The sequence below is a fragment of the Arachis stenosperma genome, chromosome 3 (assembly GCF_014773155.1).
Source record: "Arachis stenosperma cultivar V10309 chromosome 3, arast.V10309.gnm1.PFL2, whole genome shotgun sequence".
NCBI lineage: Eukaryota > Viridiplantae > Streptophyta > Magnoliopsida > Fabales > Fabaceae > Arachis > Arachis stenosperma.
The window spans coordinates 767,564-788,510 of record NC_080379.1 but is presented as its reverse complement, the minus strand read 5'-3'; the positions used below and the strand labels follow the sequence as shown (position 1 = coordinate 788,510).

The following is a 20,947-nucleotide window of genomic DNA, read 5'->3' as shown; positions in this document are numbered from 1 at the left end:
GTACAGGCCCAAAGATATGGGCATTAGGCTTTGTTGGGAGAAGTCCACTATAGGCCCAATAAAGCCCAAAAGTGGGTCAAGGTTAACACCATTTGAAGCCTAGGCAAATGCAGTTGAGACTTAGCTCAGATGGTAAATCATGTGCCTTTTAATAAGCTGCATCCAGATTCGAAATATTGTGTAGGTGTATGGTGATACCTAGGATTGAAGATTGTCCAATCCATCCGACAAAAAAAAAAGCCTAGGCAAATGAAATGACCACTATGGCATTTCATTAAAGATTTAATTCGTATAACTTACAACATCAACACGTTTTACATTGACAATATATTAAAATTAAACTCGTTTCTATGGGCTCTCAAAATCAGGATATCTTTACATCTTTCAGAATCCTTGCAGCCATTGATCCATACCTTCTTGCTTCCCACTCACTAAGCTTTTTAGTTCCGGTTGCTGCTTTCTCATGATCCTCAACATTTTTTTCAACACTAGATGATGGTTCCATTGCCAAATTTTCCTCACCACTTTTACCTTCCACGCCAGTTTGATCGTCAACTTTTTCGGCAGCTGCCTGACCTGAGTTCCCGGTGGACTCAGCTGAATTCTTGAATCCCATAATGAAGAGCTGAATACTTGGATGTTGATATGTTTCATCCATCTGCATAAATTGAAGACTTGAGTACAACTTCATATAACCAAACTCGCCTTCAATAATCAAAGAGATATATATAGTAGCATACTTTAGATTTTGGAACATTCTTCACATCAAAGTTTTGTTTCCACATCTCAAGCATCTTTTCATGGACACAGGTGGAACGGATCTCATGGCCCAACTTCATGGAGAACGTCAAAATTAAAGGGGGAAATTGGTGAATTAGAATGACAAATTTTAGAAAAGTTGAATGACATACCAAGATTGTAGTCCTAGGTCCAGATAAAGCAAGTATTGTCTGCAACAGAGGTTCCAACAGATGCTCTACATAGACCTTCAATAGAATTTAAGAGGAAAAAAGTTAGCATAGTATTTAGCTGATGCAGAATAACATTCAAATGATAATTAATAATTTCTTAATGAAGAAGTTGTATTTACAGCATGCAGTTTGTAGAAATTGTGTACTAACTTACAACATCGGTGCCAATAATATAGTCAAATGGAGGATCAACAGCCTTAATGTGGCTCTCATCTCCCCACTGAAGTTCGGCAACCTTGATCGAACCAAATGACTCTAGAAAAAATATATTTGCTTGTAAGGAATTATCACCATTCAAATCTATAGAATAGAATCACCAAATGTAAGAGCAACAACATGATGCGAACATGTATTCAAATCGTAGATATCAGGGAATCAAAACAGCCGAAGCATTTCAAATCACACCAGGGTTCTTCTGCATGACTCTTGAAATATTACGTTCGATGTTTCTCTGCAATAACGGCAACACCTCTTTTTGGTCTGTCACTATAACATCACACCCCAGCATAGCCATGCCTGCAAAAGGATCCAAGTATTTTAAGTAAGAAAAGCTGGATTGATTTCAATAAGGGAGTCCATATAGGACGAGTTAATTAATAGGCTAACCAAACATTAAAAATCATTTGTAACATTACCAAAACCAGAAACACCACAGCCAGCTCCAAGTTCAATTACACGTTTTCCTTTAAGTTTAGCTGGAGAAAACCTTCCCTTTCTGCAATTCCGTTCCTGAAAAAAATAAAATAAAGATACACCTTAAGATATTAGAAGGTGAGCGAAATTAGATGCAATATCTAAATAAGTTCATTAAAACCATGTTTAGATTCTAAAACTAAATTATATTTATGACAGAACAGTTCAGAAAATGTTAGGAGGATCAACAACTTACAAGAAATTTGGCAAAAACAAGTGATGAATCCCACACAGTTGTTCCTAAGTGCTTTGAATTGGGATCCTGACAAAACAAAATTGGCATTGTCAAATATTTTATAGATAAAGAGGAAAAAGAAAAAGGGAAACTTCGGGGGGTAAATAATCGAATAATGAATTCAAATCCTAGAAGCTAGAGAAGAAACAAGAGAACATCCCGAAGTAAAAAATATAAAAATTCTAAGCTCATGAAAAATTTATCAATCATGACTTGCAAATTTTCCAAGGGGACTCTTCTCTATAGCATTGTATATATCTAATCATTTCCAAGGATCTCGACAGTACCTACTTATCGAGCAGAATCATAGAGTCACTAGGGCAACAATATGAGCCTCTTCTACACCAATCATACTATTCAAGAAGGTTTTTACTTGTACAAAATTTCAGCTTGCCTGACATAAATCATATCAACTAAGGCAAACCTCGCTCGGCTTAAAGGAAAATGTAACTTCAATTTACTAAACGAACAAAGGTGTTAGCTGTTATTAATCTACCTGCATTAAGACTATTTAATATATATAATGCAAGTTCTGTTCACCAGATCCATAAAGAACACCTTCTTCAAAGTACCTTCCACTCAACAAAATGGGATAGTTATAGAAGGTATACTTGAAAAAGATAAATATACCTGAGTAAACTGCAATTCATGGCCCAAAACCTCCAGTGGCATTTCAAATGTAGTTGGAGAATTTAACCTGTTCGAATAAACACAAGCGGTATGACACACATCTATTCTAAAGCACATAACCAATAATGACATAAAACAGTAAAACTAAAGTGATATTACAACATATGTATTGACAGGCATCACCATATGATTTTCCTTAGGAGGGGGAAAAATCAGAAAAGAACGCTGCTGGCTGGCAGGCACAGAATGATTCAAAAGAATACAAATTTCAACAAATACCACTACTTAATAGCAATTTGTGCTATCATCCATCATAAGAAGAGGAAGTCAAAGCTCAATATGACATGCTATCAAAGAAAAACAACCAAGTAACATAAATATCTTCAAATCTTTATCCAGGCAATAAAACAAACAGGTAGTGTTCAACCAAAGTGAAATCACAGAAACATCATATAGAACAGAAGAATTGACAGGTCCTATCAATAAAATGGGCAACACATCCCTTTAGATTATATAAGGTTAAGACTTGAGTTTAAGAAAGATACCTGTCAAGTGCCATAAGATCAGAGTCTGCTAAATGAAAAAATCCCAGATACGAAAGACAAATCCAGAGGCTCTATCTCCCACCTGAGTTCATATATTGCTCTTAACCGCTGAAAAATAATAACAATAATTAAAAAAGAGCAGAAATTTATGAAAAACATAGTAAAAAAGGAACACTGTTAGAAGGGGGAAGCAACAACATTGAAGAAATGAGAGTGAGAATGAAAGAGTGGTTCGAAATAATGATAGTGTTTGATTCAAAACTCTGCCACTTCCTTCATTCCTCTATCAATCTTTTCTTCTCAACTCCTTTTGCATTAAAAATATTATTATGTATAATTAATTAATTATAATTATATCACTAAACGTTTTTATTGTATGGGCCTGCGGCCCAAAATAGAAGGGACCGTAACTATTTTATAGTTTTTTAAATATCCAACACGACAAATAAAGAATTATTTCATCACAAATCTAAATTCTAATTAAAGATACTCGAACAGAAAATACTTATTTAAATAAATGAGTGAATTTACTGTTTGCCACTCAACTAAATTGATTGGGATAAGTATAATTTCAATTACAACTGTTCAACCAAAATATATATAAGTAGTCATAATACTCTCATGTTATATTAGTGTAAGTTAATAAATTTTAGATTTTGTTGAAGAAAATCTGTACAAAATTAATCCTTAGACTGAGATAGTTATATAACTTTTTCATTATGGAAGGTAATAATTTCAATAAAAAAAATGGTGTACTAATACCCATATTTTTGGGCAACTCGGTCATTGACACTGATGTACTTTGCTTGCCCTCTTTGCATTTAATTTAAGCTTTTATTTATCGAAAAAAGAAAAAAATAATAATAAAAGATTGAAGATTTTTAAGGGTTTTTTTTTTTGTTATGATTATTTAGTTGGAATCTCATGAATTTTCAATTTTCAAATCCTTAATTTTTTTTTGGATTTCACTTTTTTTGCGGTTATTTTCCTGAATGCAATAAATAAAAAATATATACTAAAAGGTAATTTTATTAATTAATACTAAAATATTATAAAAAATAATATTATTTAATTATTAACCTATAATACTTATTATTAAAGTGAAGTAAAAATTATAATAATAACAACTAAATTTATAAAACCATTATATTATTAAAATTATTATTTATATATCTAAATTCCTAAAATATTAACACCAAATAAATTTATAAAATACATAAACATTCAGTAATCTTCTCTAAATAGTCTAATATCACTGATATATATTTCTAACATACAAGAGATAATCATTAATAAATTTATTTTGATTTGAATTGATTTTGTGACGAGGACATCACTTAATTTAATTTGCCTTGCATCCATCTTGTGAGCATATCAAGTGCGGCTTCTGGTTGGTCCATAGGAACCAAGTGTCCAGCTTTATATACCTGTTTAATATAGCATAAATAAATTAAAACATTAACAACTCTAAGAGTCTTAAAAATTAGATATCTAAAATTTATTGAGATATTATTATTAAAAAGACAAACATACCTTCAAGAAAGTGAGAGGTCCATGACTTGATAGAGACCCTGCCTCTACACCATTGACTTTATATTGGACTGTAGGAGCTGCGTTAAATTCTTTTTGACCTGACCATTTCATGGCACTAACCCATCTTATATTACCTGCTCATACCATGATTAGTTAGAATGTGACGATTTGAGATTAAGAAACAAATTGAAATAAAAAATTTAAATTGACACATTATTAATAATTATTGGAGAGTCCAATATGATAAGTGTCAGTTTATCTTAGTTCATCGTTAACAATTTTATGACAAAAATAATATAAAAATTTATCGTGAATTACGAATATCATATTATAGAATCAAACCAAATTGAATAAATCAAAATTTTTAGAGGTTAAATTAAGACGCAAGTGTAATTTCAGGAATACAAGTAGGGTTTATTACCTAGCCAATTACAAATGAGATCTTCTTCACCAGCATAGTTAAGAAACCTAATACCATCTTCAAGAAGAGGTGGAATACCCACATCATAATTGACCATGAAGTCATTAACCATATCAAAATACACTTCATCACTGCATGAAACATAGTCCAAATCATCATCCACACCTAAAGCCTTCTTCACTGAATTATCGTTTAAGAGTTTATCCACGTTTGAGAAGTCATAGCACAAAGCTCCTTCACATTTTTTTCTAATGTCATAGTACTGCAATAATACCAACAAGCAAACACATCATGCATCATACACAATTTGTTAATAATATAAGTATTAAAAAAAAAAAGACGATATATAATTATATATGTTCTAGTTTTGTTTCTTACATTAACGTTGCCAGCAGCGCTAAGGATACTTTGGAATATTTGGTCACACGTGGCTTTAGCGGTGGCACAATGGTCTCCACCTTCAGTTGCTACAAATCAAGAGAGTCACTAATTAATGTCAATAATTATATACGTAACCCAAAAAAAAAAAATTATACATTGGTCCTGTTATTAGTCCTTCTTATATGTAGATAGGGGTGTAAGTTACCAAACCGATCCAAAATTTACTGTAAAACCGAATCGAAATTTACAACAACCCAATAAAAAACTGAAAAAATAGATTTTTTTGTTTTTTTGAAGTAAACCGATTGGTTTGGTTCGATTTGATTTTTAGTTGGTTCGACAAAAATCGAACCGAACTGAAAAAGTGGCTTAGTAATACATTGAAATGAAAATTTTAGACTTAACAAATGTGTTTGTTTTATGTTTAGTTGTTGGAATAAGTTAAAATTGTGTTGAATTTGAATGTAATGTAATTTTATTTCAGTTTATTAATTGTTTTGAATATCATTTTACTAAGATAAATTTTTTATTAGTTAGAATTTAAAAATTAAAAAAACCGATCAAATCAAATCGTTTTTTATTCGGTTCGGTTCGATTCACTTGTTGCACAGACAGCAAATTAATTGGTTGATATTCTGTGAAAACCAAATAGATTGGTTCGATTGGTTTTTGGTCCAAAACCGAATCAAACCAAACTAATAACTCCCCTAGTAGATAATACCCTTTTCTAGTCATTAGTCAACTGATTGAAGGACAAACTTGGTTAGTTGTTTAAATTTGAAAAGCTAATATGATTAATTTAAAAATTGAGCAACCAATTTCATCATCACGTGAAAATTGAAAGAAATAGTTAAAAGGTAATATTATATAATACCGCAATTTTTTACTTCTTGTTCACATCCATGGAGCCTGGAGTTGATGTTGTTGTAATCACTCTTTGTAATTAATTTATTGGATAATGCAAAATCCGTGTATGCTGCATATTGAATCCCCGGATTGGTTAATCCGTTGCCAATAGCAAAACCCTGTAAAATTTGTAGGATTAATAATAAAGGGAGAACATAACGAACTATGATATAATTAAGGGATATGATAACAATAATAATACCTTTAGATTTATAAGAATGGCTTGTTTTTGTTTGTTAGCTTGATGAATTCGAGAGGCAAGAGCTGGAATATAGTGTCCAGCATATGATTCTCCGGTGATATAAAAATCATTCTTAACAAACTGAGGATGCTGTTTGAAAAATGCCTGCAAGAAATCGTAAAGATCGTTGCTAACACCCGTTTCATCATGGCGAAGGTCTGACTCATCAGAACTGTAGCTGAACCCTGTCCCAGTTGGTTGATCAACATAGATAAGGTTTGAAACCTACAAAAATTAATCGTGAAATTGATAGTTGAGAGTCGTTATTCGACCACAAATGCTACTTTTTAATTTGTATTATTATGTAGAGGGATAGATTATGGAATTGTTACATACCTTGTCCCAACCATAGTCATTGGAAACAAGAGACATGTTATTAGTAATTTTGAAAGGACCATTCTCATAGAACAATGCAAGTTCACTGCCACATCCTGGTCCTCCAGTCAACCATATCACAACTGGGGCATCTTTGCTATTATTGTTCCGAGATTCAAAGAAAAAATAGAACATCCTACAAATCATAAAGTAGTGTATGTAAAGGAGAATTAAAAGGGCATGCCATGATAATATCATATAATGATTCTTCCCACATTAGTGGTAGTCTTGGTTAGTGCATATATATAGTGGAAATTGCGTCTATTTCTAACAACTTCAATCATTTTTGAATCAAAACATAGAATCTAGTTGTAATTATTCTCAATACACACACATCATATCATAGAGAAATAAAAACAATATTTGATAGTGATGGATTAGTACACTTGATTCTAGTGTTTGTTTTTAGATATTAAAATTGAGATTGAGGACTAGAATTTGATATTGTATTTGGTAGTTAAAAATTAAAACTAAAATTTTAATTTTGTGATACAAAATTTTAGTTCTTTCCATATTTTCAGAAAGTAATAATTTCGAAAACTGAAATTTATAAGATTGAAAATTGAAATTTAAATGACTTTTTTTTAAAAAAATATTTTTATTTAATTTTTTAAATTTTATATCTATTCTTTAACTTTTATATTTATCCTAAATCAAACATGATACATGATACTGGACATAACTCAATCAAATATATTTTACATCAAACACAATACAGAGGTTTAATTTAGTTTTATTCTCTCAGTCTTTGTCTATTTGTCTCTCGATTTTAGTCTTCTTTTCAAACACAGTCTTACAAATTCAATTACGTTAAGTGTACACTAAAATCAATAATCAAAATTAGCTACTAGTATAAAATACATGTTAAATACAAAATACAAATTGAAAAATAAATTAAACAACACATATATTTATACATAAATACAAAATAATTGATTTTGATGTACATATAATATTTTTAACATTAAAAATAAATTAAATAACATATGTGCTTATACACAAATATACGATGAACTAGTTTTAAGATACAAATAATATTTTTTATTATAAATTTAACTACTTACGCCTTACAATTATTTTTTATAGAATAAATATAGGAAAAATATGAGGAGCCAATGAAATATTTATACAATGTATACAATGGAGATTTATGAAGTATTAGAGATATAATCATTAGTGTTACATTTTCCCATCAGCTGAAGTTTTTGGGATGAGTGGTATCATGACATGGTATTAAAGCGCTAGATCCGAAAGGTCAAGAGTTCCATTCTTAGCGGGATCCATAAATATAATATCAAAAAAATTTTGTATGACTAAAAAATATAAATTCGATCCTGAGAGGAGTAATTTCATGACACGTACGACGTACCTTGCGGCTTTGGTACGAGGAAGAGAATAATAGCCGGCATGATGACCTAATTCTTGAACAGAGGAATCAGCAAGAAATGAGAACTTCTTCTCCACTAATTTTCCAGGGACAAACACATCATCACTACTTCCTCTTCTTATGTTTACTGATTTTCTTGGAAACAGATTGAAGCTTCTTATCAGCCTTTCTGCTGGGGTCATCCTAAGAAGAACATCATTTGTGGATGATGATAATGGGGACAATGTTCTTGTTCCATAACACAAACATAATGTTAATGAAAAGTAGAACAAGAACAAACAAAGAGTGATGAGAGACCTTTTTGATGCCATTTTAATTAATTTGTAGAAATTGGAAAATGGACGTATTGCGATTCTTCTAAATTTATAGCATTGCAAATAAATCTATATATAGAAGAAATTCGTAATTTCACAAGATATATAATTAAAAAGGTATTGAAAAAGTATTGGATTACACAGCCAATTTACATATAATATTTAATAATAAAATAAATCTAAAACTCTTAAAAATAAAAACATACAAAACCCAAAATAAATTTTAAAATCTAAATTCAACAAAAGTTTACTTTTAATGAGTTTCATATTATAATTATTTAACAACTTATTATAGCGTTGACTGAAATTAGCTGCTATATATAGTGTTGACTAGTATTTTTACTCGTAATAACATTACGGGAGTTATTACGAAAATATACATTTTTTAAAATTACAGTTCACTTTATTTTGACAATAGATTATACATGACACAAAAAATTTATAAAATCAAACTACTTTTTCAAAATATAAGTCGTAAATTGACAAAAGTCTCTGACTAAGAAAACCAATATATTTATAGATAAAAAATCAAATAATAAGTTTTTTAGTTATTATTTTTATATGAAAAAGTCTAATTTTTTATTAATAATTAATTTTAATATTCATTATCTAAAATTTGAAACAATTTAACGTATATACTTTTACATTTAATTAAGTATTAAGTCTGTTGTACAAATAAAAATAATTAATTTTTTTACTTATTATTTAAAAATAATATTTTTTCTCTTTCTATATATAAATATAATTAGATATTATTATAAAAAATTATACGGATAGTTATAAAATTAACTCAAAATTAATTTTTTTAAAACAATTGAATCTTGATTCTAAATTTTAATGATAACATTAGTATTCTCTCCAAATTATATGTAATAAATATTTGAAAGAAGAAAAATGAAAATATAGATTAAAAAATTAAGCGGTGAAAATTTAAAACTAAATAAAAAACTAAAAGAATATGTATATAATAATAATAATAATATTTTTTATTTGAATTATATTATTTTGTTTTCTGTATAACAAAAAGTTAGAAAAAATAGAGAATGAAAGAAAAGAGAGAGAAAGATAAAGATGAAAAATAAGACTATAAGACTGAGAGTTTGTTAACTTTAATTTGGAAGAAAAAATTTTATTTAAATTATAATAAAAAATATCGAAGGACATATTTTGATTTATTAAATTATTAATTTAAAATATAAATTATATATAGAGTAAAAATGGTAGAGAGAAATAGAAAAATGGAGAGAGGTAGATGAGAGAATTTAGGAAGGGAGTTTATTAATTTTAGAAAAAAGTATTTTCACTTAATTTTAATAAGAGAGTGTCATGTGAGTTGTGACACATTTGATTATTAAATTAGATAGTAATATATGATACATAATATAGGTATATTTCAATTTCAATTTTGATATTTTAATTTTAATGTTAATGCAATTAAAGAATGTCATGTTGTATATTTTGATTGTCAAATTAGTAATTAGTCATTCATATTAAATATTAATATTAATAATGATATATAAAATAGATAGAGTGGTTGAAGTAATGAGAGAGATAGAGAAAAGAAGATTGAGGAGGGGAAAACTCTTTAATTTTGGAGAAAACTTTTGATTTCAATTATAATGAGGGACTGACATGTGACACATTTTGGTTGTAAAATTAGTAAGAAAGAGAGGAGAATTCCTTAATTTTGGAGGAAAATATTTAATTCAAATTATAATAAAAAAGTAATATGTGACACATTTTGATTCTAAAATTAGAATATATAATAGATTTTCTAGATATAATTTTTATATAATAAAAGTTTTACATTATTATCTAAATTAACATGTTAGTTTATTTTTATTATTATTATTTTTGTTTATAAACAAGCTAAGATATCCATCATCGAATATAATATAACTAGTTTTTGACTAATTTGTAAACATTTTAACAGATGAAAACAATTTGATGAATATATAAAATCTATAAAAATAATTATTTTATTTGGTATTCGATCTACCAAATTGGAATCATATCTCGAAAATGAGACTAATTTGATGATATTAATAAATAGAATTTAATTTGATGTATTAAAAGTGTAAAATAATTGTGCCATCATATCTGTTTTTTTTATAATTATTTATATAATTAATATAAAAAATAATTATTTTTATTAATGTGAGATTATTTAATTAAATACACGTATAAAAATCAAAATTAAATTCTTAATAAATAATATGATTTTTCATTAATGGTCAAAATAGTGCATGCATCTCATTTAATTTGACCCAGCCTCTATTACACAAATTTAGCATAGAATCATGTATGGATGGTTAGATATTTTTGGTTAACTTCCTACTAGTAAATTCTCTCGTGGAAAATAATTTGTCAACAATATAATTAAGAGACTTTGACTATTTATTAATAAAAAATATTGAATTTTATTAACTATATCTGACATTATTCTTATATTTAATAAATTTTAAATATGTAAACAAATGATGATGCCATAAATTTGATCCATTTTAATGATCTTACTATTGGTATCGACATTTTTTTTGTTGATAAAATTTGGTGGAAGCCCAAAAAAGGAAATTACAAGATCCTACTCAGAGTTTTTTCTTGGTCGGAGCAAGGTGTTAATCACTTTTTTTTTTGGGTCGAAATGTGTTAAGCCTGTTTGGTTAATTATTGTTTATGGTTTTATTTTTAAAATAGATATTATCACCAATGAAAATAATAAAAAATGACAAAAAATTATCAGATACTTACGAGTTCATTCGGATAGTGTTGTCATTTCTTTAATAACCAAGAGTGAGACATTTTTTCCAATTCCTCGTAATGATATTAATTAGAAGAGTAACTTAAAAAATAAAAAAATAAAAAAATAAAAATTCAGGTGCAGTCGACTTCATATGAAGTTAATAGCAGAGAGTCGTTAGATGAAAATTTAGTTAAATCAGTCAAACTATATAACTGCTCTTAGTTAAAAAAAATAGAAAATAGAAACATTGCGACATGACATCACTTCAATTATGTGTTCGCATTTTTTATTTAAATAATGCTCAAATGCTATGTGAAAAATAATAAAAAGGCTCGAACCAAGTAACTATCTACTACTCGAAGCTTAAATTTCGTAATCCTATATATTCCTATTATAAATTAATATTATTATTATTATTTATATAAAAATAAAATATATTTTTAATTATGTGACAGTTAATGTCCCTTTCATCCATCTTGTGATCATTTCAAGTGCAGCTTCTGGTTGATCCATTGGCACCATGTGCCCTGCTTCATTTACCTGTTAGTCATCAATTTAATTAACCAACACTCAAGTAATTAATTATTAATACAGCCCTAAACACAAACCTTAAGGAAAGCAAGTGGGCCATAGCTTTTTAGTGAACCGGCATCTGAACCGTTGACCACAAATTGGATTGTAGGAGATGCTCTAAATTGTTCTTGACCTGACCATTTCATGGCATGAACCCACCTTGAATTCCCTGTCCAATGAAAAAAAAAATATCGAATTTTAGGTTTAGGGTTTAGGACAAATACTAATGCGCTTTGAAATAACTAGAAAGTATAACACTTTAAAAAATAACTTGATATTAGAAGTACCAAATAAATTAGCATATTTTGAATTATTATTTTTTTTTTATAATTTTACAAAAATATAGTTAACCTGATTACTAGTTTGTTCTTTTAAATTTGAACTATTAATATAAATATCACAAATATACAAAAAAAAATAAAATCTGTTTAATTAACAAGCAATGCTTAATTCTTACTTAAGAATAAGCCATTAATAAAGACGAGATATGTTGATATCGACTACAATAATAATAATATTAAGATGGAACTCAGCTGTAGTGGACTTCACGTGAAGTTGATGGCCGAGAATCGTTGGATGAAAATTTAGTCAAATCAGTCAAATAATCTAACCGTTCTCAACTATCAACTTCACGTGAAGTCGACTGCATCTGAATTTTCATCTAATGTTAAATATGAAATAGTTACGTTCATGTTCATACAAAAATTGCAATAAAAAAAAAATCCAAAGGGGCTTACCAAGCCAATTGCAAATGAGATCTTTTTCACCAGCATACACAAGCAATCTAATACCATCTTCAAGAAGATTTGGAATATCAACTTCCAAATTCTTCATCCAATCCCCATTCATAGCATCATACACTCTCCTACTACATGAAACAAACTCCAACTTCCCATCAACACCTAAAGCTTCTCTCACTCTTCCTTGTCTCAAAAATCTCTCCATGTCCGAAAAATCATAGCACATTTCCCCGTAGCATTTTTTTCGGATGTCATAGTACTGCAATCCAAACATATACTATAATAAGATATATTCTCTTATATAGGCAGTGTATCAAAATTAAACTCATAAATATTATATTTTTTGTTTCGTACATTAATATTTCCGGTAATTGATAAGATGCTATCAAATATACTTTCACATTTACCCTTGGCTGACACACAGGCTCTTTCACCTTCCTTGGCTACAAAATTCAACACATAATAGTGTGTTAATATTAAACAAACTAAACCTAATTTAATGTTGATGGCTTCATGCATCTCACTCTATTATAAAAAATATAATAATATACATGAAATAATTAATAATACCGCAAGTTCGAATGGCTTTTTCACACGGTGGGACCAACGTATTGATAGCTTGATGATCATCTTTTGTAATTAATTTATTGTCTAATGCATAATCAGTGTATGCTCTGTATTGGATTCCAGGATTAGTTAATCCATTACCTATAGCCAAACCCTGTAATTAATTATATACGTTAGAAACAAGAGACTAAATTGAAAAAAAGAATTTGTGTATAATATAGAAGTGTATTTATAGGTACTAAAAGAATCGTAATAATAAAGACGTAATATTCTATAATAAATATTCAGATATACTAAATAATACTAATTGATCATAATTGGTTCTAATTATATTCTAACAATATATATTACCACCTATAGGATCAAATTAAATCAAACAATAAATAAATAAATAAATGAAGACCTTTAAATTTATATGAATTCCTTCATGATTTTTGTTTCCTTGATGAACTCGAGATGCAAAAGCTGGAATGTAATGTCCAGCATATGATTCTCCAGTGATATAGAAGTCATTATTCACAAACTCCGAGTGTTCTTTGAAAAATGCCTAGTAAAAAAAAGAGAAATTAAATAATTAGTGGATTTTGTATAATAAATATAGATTATTATTTTTGAAAGAATTATTATTACCTGCAAGAAATCGTACAAATCATTGCTAACACCATTCTCATCATGGCGAATGTCAGAGTCATCAGAACTGTAACTAAAACCTGTCCCAGTGGGTTGGTCAACAAATAGAATATTTGATGCCTGAAAATATAATATTATATATTTAACTTTAATTACTTAATCAAATGAAATTATTCCAACAATAAGTAAACATAGTTGGTGTAACGGCTTTGATTTAACTAAAGTTTTCTATGACTTTTACATTTATGAAAATGAAGCATAATATTATAACATTTGTAGCAATTATATTTTTTTTAGTTGTTTACAATATCCTCTAATTCAATAGGTTAAGGAATGATTCATTGTGAATCTATACTCTATTTAAAAGTTAGTCGTTGACCAATGAGTTAGTTCATGTAAAAGACGAGATTCAAACAACCCAACACTTGTTTAATAAAAAGAGTGAGCTGACTATTCGATCAAGCCAAGTTAATTATTTATAGCAATTATAATTATATAATATAAGAGAGGACAATGTATAGAATTAATGGTTATTATTAGTACCTTGTCCCAACCATAATCATTCCATAGAAGTGAGAGGTTGTTACTAGTAATTATGAACGGACCATTTTCATAGAACAATGCAAGTTCACTGCTACACCCTGGTCCTCCAGTCAACCATATCACAACTGGGTCATCCTTATTATTGTTCCGAGATTCAAAGAAAAAATAGAACATCCTACAAAAAATTCATAAAATACAATAATAATTTTTTAATTTGATTAAAAATATTAATTAATTAATGGTGACCCTAGATAACCTTGTACATGACGCATCCACAAACACTTTACGTGTAGGACAATGTTTTAATTTGTCACTTTACGTAGTATAGTAGTGGCTTCGAAAATATCACATTCATACATCTAAATTAATATAAAACCCACATGATGATGATGATTCCAGGAACAGCTAATATAACATCTATATGTCTATAATTGTGCAAAAAGAATAAAAAGGGTGATGTATAGTAACAATTATTGTTTGACCTTAATCATCATAGCGTAAACAATTTTCTAGTTGTGACATATTATTACTTCAATTCATTACATGACCCTTATATATAAATAGTAATTGATAAGAAATAGTAGTCAACTATGTTAGATGAGCCTTTTTAATTTAACCAAAATATTATGTGAATACACTTCTAAAACCTAATATATATCAAAACTCAAATGATGATCACAATTATAAATTTAATTTTAATACACTAATAATCTAAAATATTTTATAAAATCGTTCAATCACATCTCTTTGTATTTTAGATGACTATTTATATAATTAATATAAAAAATAATTATTTTTACTAATATATACATTCGTACGTCTAAAATTGTTTTACATTAAAAGTGTATCGAAATTAAAATAAATTGAATTTACCTTGCAGCTTTGGTGTGAACAAGAGAATAATATCCAGCATGGTGACCAAGATCATCAATAGAAGGATGATCAGAATCAGAAAGAGAAAAAAATGAGAAGTTCTTCTCAACAATCTTTCCAGGCACGAACACATCGTCGTCGTCACCAACTCCTCCTTCTATGATATTAACTGGCTTTGTTGGAAACAGATTAAGGCTTCTTATGAGCCTCTCTGCTGGAGAGAGATGATGAAGATCATTATTACTATTGATGGATGATGGTGGTGATGGAGAAGTTCTTGTTGCATAGGATAGAATAGTAGAACATGAAAAGAAGAAGAGAAAGAAGAAAAATGGGTGAGAGATTATTTTGGTGAGGGTTGGTGATGGTGATGCCATGTTTCTTGCTTTGTAGAAATTGTGTGGGGATATACTTCTCAATTTATAGCATTTGGTTATGCTAATTAACTATCACAATGTCAAGGCTTGTATTTATTATATTTAATATTATTTAATTATATTTATTTTTGACTAATTTTTATTTTTTTTAAATATTTTTTAAATTAATTAGTTAACTTCTATGGACTATGGAGTAATGCATGATGTATGTAACTATCTCTTATTAGTTCACATCAATGCCAATTTTTTTATATATTAAGTATTAAATCATCCGTCCGTGGATATAACCTAAACAAAAGACAATAATAATACTGCTACAAAGAAAGAAACAAAACAATATTCTAATTCGGCGTATCAAAGATTAATCTGTCGCAAATTTAAACTCTATTTAAGGAGTTTGTTATTGATCAATAAATTATTGTATGCACAAAAAAAAAAAATAGATCCCAAATTTAGTTAAACAGATAAGTAGGTTAATCACTCCACCAATTTAACTTGATTTGTTGTTCATATATTTAATTTGTCAAATTTTGTATGTTACACTATAATAAATTTATAAATATATTACAGTTCATAACTGTATGTGACATGATCAATGAGCGTATATGATATATCACTTGACTTGCACGTGCTTTGCACATACGATAATTTAGTGCATTTCATAAAGCTTGACAGTTGCCCATTTAAGTTAGCATGAATAAATATAATATAAATAAATTTAATCAAAATCAGATATGTGAAATTTAACTTTTTTAAAAAATTGACCTTAGATATTATAGTAATATACTTTTTTTTTTTTGTTGGACGGCACCACGTTCTTCCAAGAATAATTGGAAAATAATAATGAAAGATTCATTCAAATCAAAACAAATAATTTAGATACTGCTTTGTTTTACAGTTGTGTAAGTTGTACCAGATTTCAGTTACATGGTTCCTCTGTTTCTGAATTCTGATGAGGTTTTTGTTGAACCATTATAACCAATAATTTTGTGCCTTGTCAAATTCATAGTTACTGAATTTATGAAATATGTTGAAATGTGAGTAGACCACATTCCGTTCTTTTATAATTCCTGTTTGCAATTTTCATTCCAATATTTTTCTAAGTAAACAAAATTTGTTAATCATGGATTTATTCCAAAAACGCTCTTTCTGTCTATGCAATTTTTTTTTTCTTTTTTTCATATGAAGCATCATAATTCATATATATAGCTATAGCTACCGAATTTGATAATCGAAAATATATATTATCTGTCTTTCAAAAACATAGGCCTACGCAACCGTGACCAAATTTGAATGAACATACACCTAATATGAGGTTTAAACTCATTTCTAATACTTTAATTTATAACATTCTTATATCATTATTCTAGTTATGCAATATATTAATGCGTGGCGTAGAAGAAGATCAACATCCTCCATTTTAGACTAAGAATGATAGACCGTAGATTTAACCTATTCATAATTCATCATTTTATGTCATTATCTGTCAAGGGAGGAGAAGAATAATTATAAGTGATATCTTAAATGGTATGTACTTCCGCGATTAGAATATAAAATATTTATCATTTTGATTAACCCCATATTTATTATTTTTTATTATAATATTTAATTTATAAAGAGAGTGAATTAATAATTCAGTTGTACTTAATTCAGATCAATAGCTAATCACTGAAACCGATATTTTTGAAAATCCTGATATTCTTCCTATTAGATAATAACTTTGCTATCCTCGTTTAATCAGATTCTAGAATATAAGCACTATCCAGAAAATGTTGCTAGTACATGGCAACAGAGCATTCACTTATAAAAGTCAAAAGAATAAGGTCAAATGAAATTTAAAACAAAATAATAAAAATAAAAGGTGGACCAACTAATATGGCCCTTAAGCCAGGATTAGTTGTAAACTTGTATCTGTATTGAGTATTGACCCTTTATAGTGCTTATTATACTTGCTTTAGGTGTTGACACTATCAACCATTTGGAATGACCTTCATCTCCCTGCTATTCCACATTTCCCAATGCGATAGTATTAGTGTTAATTAATTAATTAATTAATTAAGTGGCATGATAGCAGCATTAATGTATGCGTGAGGTGCTATCCAAACTCCACAAATGAAGGTGTAGTAATGTGCCTATGATGTCAAAGTATTAGACGTGTAAATGTGTAATGTAATGTATCACTTCTTGGATGAAAGAAGCCAACAATTCACTCCCCCAAGTGATAAGCCACATGCTATCCCAAAAACAAAAAGGTAAAAACATATTACAAACTAACAAAAGTACACAAACATTATATATTAATATAGGAAAAATAAGTGTAACGAAAGAGAATATTGGAAAGAAAGAGAATATCGGTGTTCCAGTTGTTTTATCCATTAATTTCATTTAATATATTATATATTTTTTTATAATTCAGATCAACAGTTAAAACAACTAAAATACTACCAACTGAAACACCGATGTTCTCAGTACACTTAAAACTCTTCCGTTAATATATAATATAAAATGTGGGTAAATCAGAAACACAAATGAACACCTACAAATTTTTCAGGATGTAACTTAACACTTCAATTTTGGCAGCTCAAGATGTACGGCAATGCATGTGAGGTAACAACTTTGAAGGGATGTGTATTGTATCATATCAAGCACTTAGACAAAAATTAAACACAATTAATTTGACCAACTTCAGTGAATCTTGTTAGTGCTGAAGTAGTGACTCATACGGCAGATCCAGATCCTCCATAAGTTCATAAATTTCTAATACTCACTAATTTGTTTATATTATTAAGGGACCTCATGCATCCTGGTTTAGTAAGAAATAAGGAAAGAAAAAGGGATCTCATTTTAGAGCCAACATTGAACATTAAATATACAATATTCTCCTATATCATGGAGAAAAGTCTTTTTCCGTTGATCATGTAACTCCAAAAAATCTACTACCCTTTGATAAAACTTCCCTGTATTACATACAAACTATCACAAATTAGTTTACAGTCAAATTATTCTCTTTTCCAGTCAAAATGTCAAATTATCACAAATAGGATGTAGACTTTTCTTAATAACTTGTCTTGCAATTATATTATCAGAGTACTGAAGCCTTGTTTATGAGTTATGACCTAACTTTGGCAAGTCTTGCCCTTATTTCTTCCATTTCTTCCTCATCATCAACACCCTCAGCTATAGCCTCTTCCTGCATTTATAAAATGTTTCACAATTAGTGTAAACTGTGTCAAAGAAAGAGCGATTTTACAAAGAGAATGAACTTGTACATACCCCTTCACTGGTTCCAACCCTTTGTTCAGGTTGCTTCAACTTTTGTTTCCTAACGGCTTCCGGAAGCTCTGCAGCTGTCTCTCCAGCTATTGCTGTCAATACCTTGTCGACTTCTTCTTCGATCTCATCTTCTATGTCCTCAGAATCTAGAGCTGAGTCAACAGCATCGTTTACTATCTCCTCGATTACTCCTGCCTACAAGATACATAAAACCTTATTAAGAACAATGCAAATATGTTCTCTAACCAGAAAGTGGACTTGCAACTCACATACCTTTGTCATTTCTTTGCTAAACTCCTGCATTGTCACAGCCATTTCAGGAGCCTTCATGAGGTTATTGACAAGCTTCATAACCTCGGCACTCTTGGATAGATGTCCCACAGTGCGAGCAATTGCTGCAAAAGCAAACAATACCATGAATTCCATAATAGAGAGATTTTAATGACACAATTCTGATATGAGAACTAACTGCTAAACTTAATTACCAAACAACAATTGTTGCAAGAACATATATGGTTGTCACACCACTGCTATGAGTGCATTTGACTCACAGACTCGGTCAATAATAAACATCTCTCAGCTTATGATTTGGACAGAACAATTTACACAACACATTCATTACAATGATGGTGCATTTTTCATCAATTAGGAATTTGATTCCATCATGATCCTAACCAGCCTAACTGACCTAGTTACCTCCAATGCTTTTTTTCCATTCTTAGCATAAACTCTACTAACTTGAACCAAGGTTTACTCTATATAAGCCAAACAAAACATGGTTAAACTTACCCACACTCTCTCCAAGGTGCATTGATATTGAATTCAATTGTGCCTTATTTTCATAAAGTCTGTTTACTGTTTTCTTAGATCTCACAAGTTCCTTGGCAAGGGCCTGCAAATTGCAGATATGAGAATCCCAAAACAGCGACTTCACTCTTCGAACCATTTAGATTCAAAATTAATAAGAAAAGGATAGGGGGCGAAATTTTTGACCTTTGCAGAGCCCATATCGTTCCTCTTTGCAGCTTCTTTAATCGCCTTTTGTACATTCTTCTCTTCTCTCTGTATATCTGATTCATCGAAAAAACACATAAAAATCAGCCACAATAAAAATAGGAAGAGGATGAGAAGAAGAAATTAGGGTTTAGAAAGGGAATTACCTCGAATTTGGCGCTCAATGTTGCGGCACTCCTGGCGAAGGCGACGCTGCCAATCTCTCAACAACTGTTGAGGGTTCGGCTTCGGCTTCAGAATGTTCATTACCTTCTCCATTTCTCAATGATCCCAAAACCAACCAATTAGGGTTTTTCTGCCTTCTTCTTCAGTTTGGGATCGGAAAGAAGAGAGTGGATCTTTCAACCCCTGGAAGATAATTAGTCCAAAAATTGATTCTTTCCGTTTGATTCTTTTCGGAATCAAACACCACCATCTGCTTTGTCATCTTCTCAACAAGCTCCTTCCTTTTTCTTTTCTCCTTTTTCACGCGTATGCCACGTATGCGTCACAAAACAATTATGAGCAGGGGTCGTAAATGGGCCAGACCAGGCTTGGGCTGCTAAGTTTTTGTTTTACAAAAAAATATCCAATGCATTCTTGGACAAAAACTTACGGCCCATCACACAATTTACTACAAAAAATTGAGAGAACCCACTGCATTCAATATACCTGATTTCATGTACAACAAAAAAAAAAATTTTGATCCTCTAAATTTTGAATTTCACTCTAAAAAATAAAGTATGATCTCTCACTCTTGAATAGTTTTTCTCTCATGTTTTCTCTTGATCCCACCTATGAAATAAATGGTGAGAGATCACACTTTATCCTCTTAGTGAAAATTCAAAATTTAGAGGATCTAAATTAAAAAAAAAAATACCTGATTTTTATCTTTTGATGAGATGATTAATGCTAGACCCGTTTTAAATCTCAAAAGTAAAAATTAAATAAAATATATTATGTGTATATTAAAAATTAATTATTATATATTTATATATAAATA

At 29.3% G+C, this 20,947-nt stretch overlaps 4 protein-coding genes across 5 annotated transcripts; all 4 read right to left on the bottom strand.

The window, feature by feature from the left end:
* On the bottom strand, positions 1 to 3,384 carry LOC130967695 (uncharacterized). Of its 2 annotated transcripts, none has more exons than XM_057892671.1 (10): positions 3,273 to 3,384; positions 3,075 to 3,182; positions 2,530 to 2,596; positions 1,861 to 1,926; positions 1,607 to 1,700; positions 1,377 to 1,487; positions 1,126 to 1,271; positions 912 to 986; positions 741 to 833; positions 1 to 658 (listed from the first exon to the last, which is right to left on the bottom strand). In XM_057892671.1, the coding sequence occupies exons 2-10, from the start codon at positions 3,086 to 3,088 to the stop codon at positions 365 to 367; spliced, it is 960 nt and encodes a 319-aa protein (XP_057748654.1). In that variant the 5' UTR covers positions 3,089 to 3,182; positions 3,273 to 3,384; the 3' UTR covers positions 1 to 364. The 2 variants fall into 2 exon arrangements, with proteins under 2 accessions (XP_057748654.1, XP_057748655.1); XM_057892672.1 differs by having other exon boundaries at positions 5 to 658; positions 1,126 to 1,226; positions 3,273 to 3,372.
* Positions 3,385 to 4,341: 957 nt separating this feature from the next.
* On the bottom strand, positions 4,342 to 8,516 carry LOC130970227 (serine carboxypeptidase-like 48). Its single transcript, XM_057896239.1, has 8 exons — positions 8,301 to 8,516; positions 6,893 to 7,067; positions 6,518 to 6,781; positions 6,284 to 6,434; positions 5,407 to 5,495; positions 5,029 to 5,290; positions 4,608 to 4,741; positions 4,342 to 4,501 (listed from the first exon to the last, which is right to left on the bottom strand). The coding sequence occupies exons 1-8, from the start codon at positions 8,498 to 8,500 to the stop codon at positions 4,412 to 4,414; spliced, it is 1,365 nt and encodes a 454-aa protein (XP_057752222.1). The 5' UTR covers positions 8,501 to 8,516; the 3' UTR covers positions 4,342 to 4,411.
* Positions 8,517 to 11,619: 3,103 nt separating this feature from the next.
* Positions 11,620 to 15,678, bottom strand: LOC130970411 (serine carboxypeptidase-like). The gene is made up of 9 exons (XM_057896493.1): positions 15,302 to 15,678; positions 14,429 to 14,603; positions 13,886 to 14,005; positions 13,659 to 13,802; positions 13,259 to 13,409; positions 13,043 to 13,131; positions 12,686 to 12,947; positions 11,984 to 12,117; positions 11,620 to 11,915 (listed from the first exon to the last, which is right to left on the bottom strand). The coding sequence occupies exons 1-9, from the start codon at positions 15,676 to 15,678 to the stop codon at positions 11,820 to 11,822; spliced, it is 1,548 nt and encodes a 515-aa protein (XP_057752476.1). The 3' UTR covers positions 11,620 to 11,819.
* A 2,821-nt stretch (positions 15,679 to 18,499) lies between these two features.
* On the bottom strand, positions 18,500 to 20,403 carry LOC130970413 (vacuolar protein sorting-associated protein 24 homolog 1). The gene is made up of 6 exons (XM_057896495.1): positions 20,112 to 20,403; positions 19,945 to 20,021; positions 19,741 to 19,843; positions 19,225 to 19,346; positions 18,952 to 19,146; positions 18,500 to 18,868 (listed from the first exon to the last, which is right to left on the bottom strand). Exons 1-6 carry the CDS (start codon positions 20,221 to 20,223, stop codon positions 18,788 to 18,790), a joined length of 690 nt encoding a protein of 229 aa, XP_057752478.1. The 5' UTR covers positions 20,224 to 20,403; the 3' UTR covers positions 18,500 to 18,787.
* Between the last annotated feature and the right edge of the window lie 544 nt (positions 20,404 to 20,947).